At 41.7% G+C, this 12,103-nt stretch overlaps 1 protein-coding gene across 2 annotated transcripts in view; it reads right to left on the bottom strand.

Annotated features, from left to right (window-relative positions):
* arhgef17 (Rho guanine nucleotide exchange factor (GEF) 17) overlaps positions 1–11,337 on the bottom strand; it is a 95,710-nt gene extending 84,373 nt beyond the window's left edge. For both annotated transcript variants that reach the window (XM_084408827.1, XM_084408826.1), the window contains exons 1-2: positions 10,340–11,337; positions 6,558–10,054 (exon numbers count right to left, since the gene is read on the bottom strand). In XM_084408827.1, the coding sequence (XP_084264953.1) occupies positions 6,558–10,054; positions 10,340–10,874 (4,032 nt within the window). In that variant the 5' untranslated portion in view covers positions 10,875–11,337. The remainder of the gene's footprint in view (positions 1–6,557; positions 10,055–10,339) is intronic.
* Between the last annotated feature and the right edge of the window lie 766 nt (positions 11,338–12,103).

A 12,103-nucleotide genomic window follows, 5' to 3' on the forward strand; every position in this document is an offset into this window, starting at 1 on the left:
TGTGACCCTGTTCTCATACTGGAGCTGTCTTACACAGCCTACCACTCATAACAAAACACACAAACACACACACACACGACAAGCCCATTTGCTGCTTTTTAAATTTTCAAACTACTCGCACTTTGAAGTTAAAATAGCAAAATAATGCATAATAATGAACAATAAGTTAGTCTAAAAGTAGTCTAAGTCACATTAATGTGTGTCATTTTATTTATAAGAATAAAATGACAAAACTTTATTTTTGATTCTCTTCAGAGAGAGAGAGAGAGAGGTGAAAGAAAATTCTTCTTAGTCCAGATTTAGTAAAACTGAAACCATTAAAATAAAACAATAAAAGATATATTTTTAAAAATAACCTTTTGAAGAAAAACTTAGACTTGAAAACAAGTAACCTAATACGCAAGAGAAAACCACTAATAACACCGTGTCTACAGCGGATGTGAGCGGTGCGATGCGACAAAACCCATTATAATCAGTGATGCTGTCTACAATGGATGCGGTGCGACACGACAAATAGTCGGAAGTAAACTGATGCCTCCTATTTATGCTGTATACCAAGCACTTGCAATACTTTTCATAGGAAGGACAATGAATTTGCAACGGTCGCTTTGTCACGTCCAGCGTAGACATGGTGTAATTCTCAAATAACAAAGGTCTGAATTCAGGCAGTGGTTATACAAAAGATTCGGAGATAAACCACCTGTTTGATTATCATGAGGCCTTGAGCATCATTTTGCTCCTGACGGAAAGCTCCTGCGTTTCTTTTACTGGAAGTAAGAGTGGATAAGTGTCGACTGAATGACAAGTGACCTCTAAAAACAGTTTCAATTCGAGAGGGGGCAACATGAGGAATTTTAAAACACTTGTAAAATAAGTGTAACACGCATTCTCGAGCGTCTATCACACTGATGCTGAAGAATTGAGTTCCAGACCTCAGTTTAGAGCAAAACAAAACTGATCAGGAGGGGGGAACAAGAAAAGAAGCCTAAGATGGAGATATGGGTGGTCGGATTATAGAAATGAAGAAAAAAAATACTGGTTCTGATTGGTGAGCCCTCATACTGACAAACCACCTACATCTCCAATCACTTTGACATTTCCCAAGTTCAACTAATCTGGTGTGAGATTTGATCCTGGCAGTATTTTACCCTCATCTGCATGACAGAACGCTTGAGTTTAACTGTAAATGCGAGCACCCTCATGCTTACAGAGACCACCAACAGTAGAAAACACCAGAAGAAGCCTCATCTGATGATGGATAGGGGTTTACATCTAAATAGAAGTAATAAAAATAGTTGGACCATGATTAATCAGATCATGAATGTGTAAATGCATTAAGGAAAGAACTACATACTGGGCATCAGTGCAATCCAAATCAAATCCCAATGGATAAAACCAAGTTAGAAGGAATGGAAACAATACTCCTGATAACAGATAGCAGAGGAAGTCGAGTCCAGGTCACAATGATCACCCGACACAACACAGCCCTGATGTCTCATGGGGTCGTGACCCCTGTGTGAATGCTTCTGCTCTGATGGAATTATGGGTAGTGGTCCAAAAAGTACTGTGCATCGAAATTTGTGTGGGGGATGGGACATAATATACACAGCCTATGAAATGACTCTAATATTAAACTAAAATTACCATGAAAACTACAAATATATATATATATATATAAAAAAAAAAACTCATTCAAAATATTAATAAAAAAAATAAAATAACACTATACAAACAGTAGTACAATATTCCTTGAACCTTTATAATGATTGTCCTATTCTGAAGGAAAGTTTATTATCTGTCCATTAAAGCGGCTCATCCTGTTAATGTCTTTCTCTCCCTCCTCTGAAAGCCATATGCAGACAGCTCAGGAGCTGAGGAACATTGTGGAGGGATGAAGTCATTTTTGTCATTCTTCCAGAAAAGAGATTCAGCCCTGATATCAGGTACTCTGACAGGGAGGAACAGTGGGAGTAATGGATGACAGGAAGGCTGTAAAAAAAAAAGAAAAGAAAAGAAAAGAAAAGAAAAGTGATACTTGGAAATGAAAGGAGGGAGAAAATAAAGTACTGATTGAATGTAAATGAAGCGAGCAAAAGAGCACAGGAAAATAGAGGAGAAGAGAAAACGGGGTCTAGTTGTTTTCCTGTTGTTTTCATTTAAACAGGCACCAGGAATGTGGCCTTCTTTTCCTTCACTACTGCAAAACGGCCATGAACACAACAGCCGGAACAGAGAAGAGGTGAAAGAAAATGTTATATACACTCTCAGAAAAAAAGGTACAAAAGCTGTCACTGGGACAGTACCCTTCAAAAGGGTTCTAATATGTACCATTTAGGTACTAATATGTACACTTTTGGTACCAATATGTACCTTTGAGGGACTAATATGCACTCTTTAGGTACAAAGGTATTCCTTTTGAAAAGGTACCGCCACAGTGACAGCTTTTGTACCTTTTTTTCTGAGAGTGTATAATGGCTTTGGCAACTAAATGAAATTGAACGGGGCCAATCAACTTTTTGGTTACACAATACACATTCTTCAAAATATCTTTTTTTGTGTTCAGCAGAAGAAATAAATTCATACAGGTTTGGAACAACTTGAGGGTGAGTAAATTATGACAGAATAAAAAAATTTTGGGTGAACTATCCCTTTAAAATGGATCGCAATCTTTCAGCCTGAGCTGCTAAAAAGTGTCAAAACACCTTTGAAATCAGTCAACGGTCCTTTTAACCAGTCGTAAACCAGCTTAGCCTAGTAAAGCTGTTTTTATTCTTCAGCAGACGCATGAACACATCAATCGTTCACAATAGCAGCAGGGACAGTGTAAGCAAGTTTAAGGGTGAGAAAATCTACAGACATCTCCAAGACATCCAGGCATTACATTAAAACACACTGACTCACAAGTGTCTGAGTGAAGTGAACACACAGGAAATTACTCTCGGTTAGAAGGAACGGCACAGACATGACTGTGTCCCCCCTCTGAGACAACAGTTCAATCGAAGGCAGACAGCAAACACATGCACTCATTTTAACTGAGCCTTTAATCCAGCTAAAGACACTGAGCAGCAGTTACAGCCAGAACAGCATCAAAGCTCTGACAAGTCATGCAAACACAGCACAGTCGTCTGGTGTGTGTGTGTGTGCGTGTGTGTGTGTGTGTGTGTGCACTGTCTCATGCCTGGCACTTTGTTTCCAAACAGTCTCCCGAGCAGAGCGGCACATTCCAGCCTCTGCAGCTCATCAAACATATTAGTAACCACAACAACTTCCTGTTTCTGCTCCCCAGCTTCCTGTCTGTGCAGGATCACTCGGCACAGGCGCTGATAAAGGAGCAGAGACACACACACTAAAACTGTGTCCCTACCCTTCCTGCTAAAAAAACACAAACACACACACACACACACACACACACACACACACACACACACACACACACACACACCCCTTAAACCAGTTAAGACCTGCAGACCAGCTTATGCTGAAGTCATAGAGCTATTAAATAAATGTTGATAGCCAATCAGATTATTTGAGATCATATTAAAATCAGTGACTTTTGACTGCAGACTTTGTTTTTTGGCAAACAGAGTACAGTTTGAGACTTTGTTGAGATCTCTTCTGAAACAAACAAGCCTTTTCCATCAGTTGTATTTGAAATATAAAATTGTGTTTACAGGCACTTACAATGGAAATCAATGGGGCAAGAACATTACAATATGCACTGATTTAAAAAAAAATATAGCCTCAAAAAACATATGCGTTAACATGAAACTAGTTTGATACTAGAATGGCTTACTTTATGCAATGTTATATCCAATCCTTCAACTTCAATGTCATGAAAATGACTATTTTCATGGAGTAAACTCCAGCAAATGGTATTACATCATTAATGCATAACCAGATGCTCATACAACTAGAAAGGTAATCTCATCTCAAAAATGGACAATTTAGATGACTTTAAGGATTTTTAACTCAATAATTAAATTCAAGTGCTTCACAAAAACACACACTTCACGTCGCCTTATAAACCCTCTAAAATACCTCATAGAAGTGCATTAATTTAACTCCAATTAATATGATTGGTTTTTAAAACTTAACCAAGGAAAAAGAAAAACCTGTGATAATCAACCAAATGCCTCCTTGAAGTTCTTTTTCAGTTTATTCAAGAGCATCAGAAACTTACTTCGATTTTTTTTTGTCAGTATGACTTTATGAACACAAACACTCACACATTTGTGATATACATGGGGGTTACTTAGCAGGCTGTGCTTTTGTTACGTTCTTTTATCTCAGATCTTTTGCTTGTCTTTGTACAGCTGAGCACAATGTGTTCACCCTCCTCTATCCGTTTCACATTACCGCAGCATTGAGACATCTTCACAGGTTACTCACAAAGAGCTCAATCCGAGGGCGTTTTCCCATCCACAGCCTGTCCACATGTGTTTTTCCTTCTTTTTTCAGGGGTGTGTTTACAGTTTCTGATCATCACAACCTCAGGGAATACTTGGCTAACCCGTCTCACACAGACAAGCTCTCTCTCTACACACACACACACTGCAGCCCCTGTAATAAACACCCTGTGTTTATGTTCTGAAGCACTCCAAGCCTCAATATTCATTAACCCACTAGTGTCAGATGTCCGTACTCTCCTCTTTCGCTGAAGAACAAGTACAGTGATGCAGTCAAGATAATTACCACGGCCTCAACTTTTACCTAACAACAACCATTATACTGTGGTTAGTGATTACATGATAACCCAAATCACAGAAAATAACTTCCAAACATATGGAAATAACAACTTATAACTTTACTTTAAATAAACTGAAAGAAAATGCAATCCATTTGCCCCAAAACGTATTTGGACACTTTGAATGCCAGAGATTGAATGTCATTTAATTAAATGACTACATACCAAACTTATTGGAATTTCTTAAAAGGAAAGATAAGCATTTGCTTTGATATTTAGTTATATAATGCAATGACACTCATCCATATTTAACTGTGGCTTAAGTGTACAAATACTTTCTGAATCCTCTATATTCATATACAAATGGCATGTGCTGCAGACAAAATCTTTTGGACACTGTTCAAAAATGATGGAGAAAAAACATGAAAGAAACATCAAACAGCCCTATACATGTCATAAAGCAGGCATTAGTCTCTGGAAATGTGCCTGGAGCTTAAGAGGAGGAACATTTAGCTCTATTTACACTTTGTGTTATCATTAGCCGCAATACGAATGTGTGTGTGTGCGAGTGCCTGAGAACAGAGTGAAAAGCGTGTGCAAGTCTCCAAGCCTCTGTCAATGATGGACTCAAATTAGACTGCATAATCCCGGCTGAATGAAAAGGCCATACAAACATTTCCCCACTGTGCACTTCATAATGACCCTTTCAAAAAAAAAAAAAAAAAAAAAAAAGGAATTTGGGAGCTATAGAGGCCAACAGAATGTTACTCAAACTCATCCCTTTATATAATCATCCAATATCAGGCCGCTCCAAACACGGCCCTAAGTGGACCACAATACTGAAAGGACAAGCTGGCACAGACGAAATCTCAGGAAAATACAGCACCATAAAAGGTGGACTGAGGAAAACTATGACCAAACCCAGTGTCTAAGACAGACCAACCGTGCTACAGAGGGCTTACCAAGTCATACAGAGAAATAATCCATCACTAAGAGTTTGCAAGACTTCGGAAAACATCACAACTCTCGGCCATACACTACCAAGCACAACGCTCTTAAATATGATGTATTTGAATGGCATTTCTCCCTAAGGTCAGTTTGGTAACACAAGCCTTTTTTGAAGGTTAATTTCAGCTGTTTTAACCTTCAATAGAACAGATAAAACATTATATAAATACATAAGAAGGTAAAGCATTCCTTTCAAAATATGTGTAGAATGCCAGAATATTATGACTTTTCATAGAGTCAAGGAAACAAAGGAATTTGCAGCAGACAGAGGGAGAAACACACACACAGAGATGCACACACAGTGCACAAACACACTGCAGGCACTGGACCAAAACAAAGGTAGGCTAAGTAAAAGAACAACAACATGATTCCAGAAGAACCTGCAGGGGGGGGAAATATGCCCTTCATATTTCTAAGAAACATCATTCTGCTCTTTTCATCAAAGTCAGGAACAGTAAATTCAGCTGCACAGCCTGCATTACAACCTGAGGTAACAACATGTCAAACAGTACACAAATAAATACATGATTTTGCACACACATGCCCACTCAAGCCAAAGGCCTTGAAATTTTCATCCAAGTTCTCTTCAGACTGAGTGATATATGAGTTTTATCCTTAATCTAACTCAGCCCAACACACCAGAATAGGTCTCATAAAATTAAAAACTATGCAAAAACACATTGACTTGCTTTGCTCACAAGATATACATTTCATCAGTAAGAAACAATTAGAAAGTTAAAAATCAACCATCATTGCTGTGTTTTTATAGATATACACATCTGCAAGAACGTACGTCATAACTCGCCATAAACAAACAATTAAAAGACATTTAAATACCCAAAATAGAGAATAGAACATCACTCACCACTCTTGGTTTGGCCTTCAGAGGGACAGTGGAAAGTTCCTCACTGGACTTCCTCTCCAGTTTTGGCTCAGTGGTGGGATCTAAAGGTGTGGAAGTAGTGCCCTCCAGAATAACCCCACCAGTGGCTGCTGAGGTCTCCGCAGGGGACTCTGGAGAGTTCAGGGCCAAGATGTACTGCTCAGTTACGTCCTCCAATGATGGGGTGTCCTCCCCCGGGACTATTTTGTTGGGCGGTAAAGACTCCTGGCTAGACCTCTGGAGATCCTGGGGTACGTGGGCATGTGAAGGAATGATAGGCACAAATGTGGCAGGTTCACTGGCATGACGCACATGTTTGGGTCTGACCTTTGAGGTTGGAAGCTGGGGGAGGATGGATGTGGAGGACTGCTCTTCGCCTTGTTCATCCAACTGATCCCCGTCATCACAAGACACCTGATGGGTAAAGCGGTTTGTGCGTTTTTTGGGGCTTCTGCGAGTGATGCGAGGAGACAAAACCTGAGCTAGCTTAGGATCAAAAGGAAAGGAGGTCTCCCCTGCTGCTTTTGTTTCTCCATTATGACCAAGGTGGGAGGGCAAAACATGCTCAGACTGAGAACGAGACCTTCTGGTTGGACAATAAAGTTGTCGTTGTTCACTGTTCAGTGCCCATAGCTCATCTCTTTGCTCAGATAAGATAGGCTCACTGCTAGAAGGTGGTATGGATTGTTCTTGTTCACTAATTGGCTCGCTGGGATGCTTTTGAAATTCTAGGACTGTATCCGCCAAGTCTCCACGTCTACTGGGGTCACTAAAGCTCTTTTTCTTCACAGCCTTGCCATTTGCTTTCTCATCAATAAGATTGTCCATTGCACCAGGTTCACAAACAATGCTCTGAATCACAGTACTGTAATCTTTCAGGCTGTCACTACACACGGAAAGGTCACTGGCGGCACTGCCTGTATATTCAGAAAGGTCTGCGGCAGAGGACTCCACACCACCCACCTTGGAGTTTAGAGAGAGTGAACCGAGCAGGTTGCTGTCCATGGAGAAGCTCTTTCCGCCATCCTCTGCAACTGAACAACGTCTATGAGGCATGGGATCACTCAAGGAGCGGTATGCAGACTCACCATTCGACTCTCCGTTACTGCCATTGCTGGACTCTGAACCATTGTTTCCAGCTGAGGAAAATTTCCTTCTCCTGCGAATAGCGCTAGGAGTAGACGGAGCCTCTAAGGCCCCCTGGTTTACATTTTTACAGCTGCTAATGTCTCCTCCTGTGGCTACTCCCTCATGCTCTGTCCTAACAGACGGAACCTGAGATGAAAGAGATTCCTCTGGTGTTGTATCAGGCGACTGCTCTTCGTACAACCCTGACTGATTCCAAATGGTGAGAGTCTGACCCAGCAAGTCTTTACTGCAGGGCAGCCCCCCATATGAGCCAACCTCTGGCTCTGTGACAATTCCTTCATCTGTCAGGCTAGATTCATGACCAGAGAGTTCATCCAATGACTTATCACAGAACATGTTCTCCTCTGAATTTCCCTTCTGTAAACATTTTTCACTTTTTCCATCAGCCTCCCCTTCCTTACACCCAGTAAAAACAGGGTGTTCAAGTCTCTTCACCTCCTGTTTTGCCTTATTTTCTTTTACAGTGTCTATTTTAGTGTCACTGCTTTTTGTCTTGAAATGGTCTTCTTCCTCATCATCATCATCATCCTTACTTTCACTCATTTGACAAATGTCTCTTATTACTTGTCTGGCTTCCTGTACATAGCGGTCTTGTAGAGGGGTCGGCATTGCTTCTTCGTAACCATAGGTACTTCTGCAGTCATCACTCTCCACCTCCCTGTCAGCAATCACCACCTGCTCACCACTGCCTTCAGAGTCTAGCCGTTGCTCGGAAGAACTCCTCAAACTTGGCCCGCTACAATATTGCTGTCCTAGTGGCTTCTCAGAGTAAGTGAACGACTTTGCCCTCCTCAAAGTAGCAGTGAGATCCTTCAGTGAAGGGCGTCCATGGTGCGGCCGATTTGTCCTGGAGCCCATTCTGTACACAGATGCGCCTTGATCAGAGTTCAGATTGTCCTCATCATCTTGTCCTTTTTTTCTCATTCTTAACTCAGACAGATCAGTCTTAAGGTAGCTAAGAAGCGACAGAGTTTCTGAGGCAATGTCAGGGTTGGACATAGAGATCCTGTTCCTGTCTTTCTCATTATTTAAGGAGTGACAGAATACTCTGTTTTCTGAACTGCCTGTTTTACAGTCTGCTGGGATCAGGCTGGGCACAAGCTTAGGGCGAACTCGAACTGAGGCACGAGAAAAGTTATCTCCATGTCCAAAACTAGGTGAGCGGTACATAGTGGCATTGCCATGGTATGTTTTACTCAGAACCGCTAATGATGCCCTGCTGAAGCTGTGGATGTTGGCTGGCTTATCCTCTTCTTTTAATGTCTCTGTGCTAGAATACCTGCTACTATTTTTTGACCCCAATGGACTGGATATAAATGAGGGTATGGTGACTTTTGAAACCCGTGACACCTGAGGAACAGTGCTAGTTCCGACTGACCCCTCAAAATTTCTATATAGGTGCCTAAAACTGTCCTTAGTCATATGAGACCGTTGAGATGGATTGTCTCGTGCCCATGACATACCCGAATAACAACCTCTAGAGCGGAAACCCTCAATCCTGCGGCCCACCGTCTGAGAATCATACGGCTCCATCATTACAGGCTGGTTGTCGCTGTCATCTGACTCCTCATTGTCCCTGCTGCAACTGCTTTTCTTCTTTTTCCGTAGCGAGCGCCGTCTTACGTCCCTGTTGTGTTGAGTTAGTGCTGCAGGGCTGTCCTCCTCACTGCCTGAGGACCTTCCTCTCAATTTAGCCCTAGTGCCATGCTTGTTTTGAGGGAAGTTACCGACTGTCCATCCACTTAACTCCTCGTCTTCTTCTCCAGAGCTCAGTCTTCCCCGAGCACCGGCTAGTTCTACGGAGGGCCCTGTCTGTGGTTGGGAAGAGTTATGCGTGGAATGCGAGCTATCCGGTGGCTGTGGCTGCTCTGCCCTCTGTCTCTGCTCCTGCAGCTGCCAACGGTGAGACCTGAGGGGCAAAGCAGTCGATCTACTGTGTGGTGGGGGAGCAGGTGTAGAATCACAATTCAAAAACTCACAAGAATTGCTTTTAGCACTTAAATTATGGAAGTCAGGGATTGAATAGTCCACATACAATGCACTGCTGTCATGATGAGAGCTGTTTGTGTCTTGCCAGGCTCCCCTTGGCTGGTGGGGGAACTGTTTGTCACTTTTGTCTGGAGTTGAAATGCCCTCTTTAGCATCAAAATGCTGGAGGTGTTGACAGGCAGATTTCAAGTCATCAGCATCTGAAGTTGACCTATGTTGTTTTCTGCGTCCATCGCCAAATAGTTCTCTAATCTTAGTAACGCTTGGCCAGTTTGCATCAACATGAATAGTCTCTCCATAGGAAGGGTGATAGCCACGACGAGATTTGCATGTTGGGCTCCCTAAGACAAAAAACATTGTGTTTTTAACTCACAGTATGATAGTTTAAATGCATTTACATGTATTCATCAAGCAGCCATTCAAATGTAGATAAATCACTGGCAATCTGTCATACAACAGTCAACGATATACAGTAGCCTACACAACGCCAAGTTTTAAGTACAAACCAGATCAGTACCTAAGTTTAAGCAGACGTGTTATAGTAAGTGTCTTTGTTTATGGTTGACGATATGTTAAGCCCTAATAGGCAAAATAAGAACCAAGGACTTCAAAACAATGTATCTTACCTGTATTTGTGCCACCCACAGTCTTCCTGAGCCTGTGTTTATCTGCTCTGTCCGAATCCGATTCTGACACAGACTCTTGAGCAGAGCAACATTTGTTACTGTCTTTGAGTTTCTCTTTCACAGACTCCGAAAACTCCTTGGATAAGCAGCCACTCTCGTTCAAAGACGAATCGTCGGCACTTATTGTGTTTTTAACGCTTCCAGTGTTGACTAATGAGCTCTGTGTCCCGGCTGTGCTCAAACTGAACTTCTCAGAGAGCTCACGAACCGATGGATATATTCCATGAGACGCTTTCTTGAGGTCTGCGGTTGAGAGGCTGGCCGCTGAGATTTTGGAAACTTTTCTGGATACAGAAACAGCGTGCGTCGCTTGTGATGGCTGCGCGCTGTGCTCTACAGCGTCTGGGGGAAGGGCACCGCACCTATCCAAGTCCTCTCCAAATGATCTGCGCTTCTTTGCGCTCCAGCTATCCAACTTTTTGAAAGAGACGCTTCTACAGACAGGCGCTTTTCTCTCGCTTTCCCTTTCAGCCATTGCGATGCCTGTCCTCCCACTTGTCCTTCTTGCTTTCTCTCAGTTCATTGATAAATAGTCCGCACTTCTCTTTCCCTTCTTTATCCGTGGTTGCCTTTACCCCCCTGAAAACAACTTACAATGCCCCCATTAACCACAAAAGTTGCTTGGCAGTGTTTTCCGGAGAGGAGGACAAAAAAAAAAAAAAAAAAAAAAAAAAAAAACCTTCAGGAACAACAGATGAGATTGTTTACGAAAACAGAGTTATATCCCAAGACCTTTGCGCATGTTTGCCTCCCTTAGTGTCCATACATGCATTTGGAAAGAGCTCAAAGTTTGAGCAAAAAATTCCTAAGTGTTTCAGCCCAATAAACACTAGAGAAACGCTTGCATAATGTACTTTTTCCAAGGTAAATCCCATTTCCTTGGCCGACTGTCTTTCTTCATACGCATCCTTTATTTTAAGCTTGACTAAGTGCGCTCAGCCTTTTTTAGGCACAATTAAGATTTTCCGTGACTTGTGGCTTTTTACATGCAGATAGTTGCTTGGATTGGGGGCGGGACTAAAACATGAGGTCGGGGTTAGAGAGAGAGACCCCTGGGGAAAATGAGGGGGGATCCAGCTTTTCCTCTTTCTGATGTGAGAGAGAAGATAATGCTGACATTAGGCTTCAGTTCGTAAATGCACAGTGGGAAACTGTTGAACAAATGATCATCTTCAGTTTCTTTGCTCGGCTTTGGGGAGGCTGAGACAGATAAATCTAGTTATTGCCTTTTTCATCAAAAGCTCTGTTTGTATGCAGAACTAGCTTTACAGTAAAAACTTTTGCAGTCCTTTGTTTCGAAGGCTTCTTTTCTCTCTCCCTCTCTCTTTCTTTTTCGTCTATCTTGCCTTTTATTTGAATGACTAGAGTGCACTCTAGTGGCCACATTCTTGTTTACACAATTGCCTGAATGAATGTCATTGCTTAAAGGGATAGTTTACCCGAAAATTACAATTCTGTCATGATGTTCCAAACCTGTATGAATTTCTTTCTTCTGTTGAACACAAAATAAGATATTTGGAAGAATATGGGTAATCAAACAGTTGATGGGGCCCACTGACTTCAATAGTTTGGAAAACACTATGGAAGTAAATGGGGCTCATCAACTGTTTGGTTACTGACATTCTTCAACATATCCTCTTTTGTGTTCAGCATAAGAAAGAAATTCATACAGGTTACACCCTTACAACTTAAGGGTGAGTAAAT

The sequence above is a fragment of the Rutilus rutilus genome (genome assembly GCF_951802725.1).
Source record: "Rutilus rutilus genome assembly, chromosome: 5".
NCBI classification, from domain to species: Eukaryota; Metazoa; Chordata; class Actinopteri; order Cypriniformes; family Leuciscidae; genus Rutilus; species Rutilus rutilus.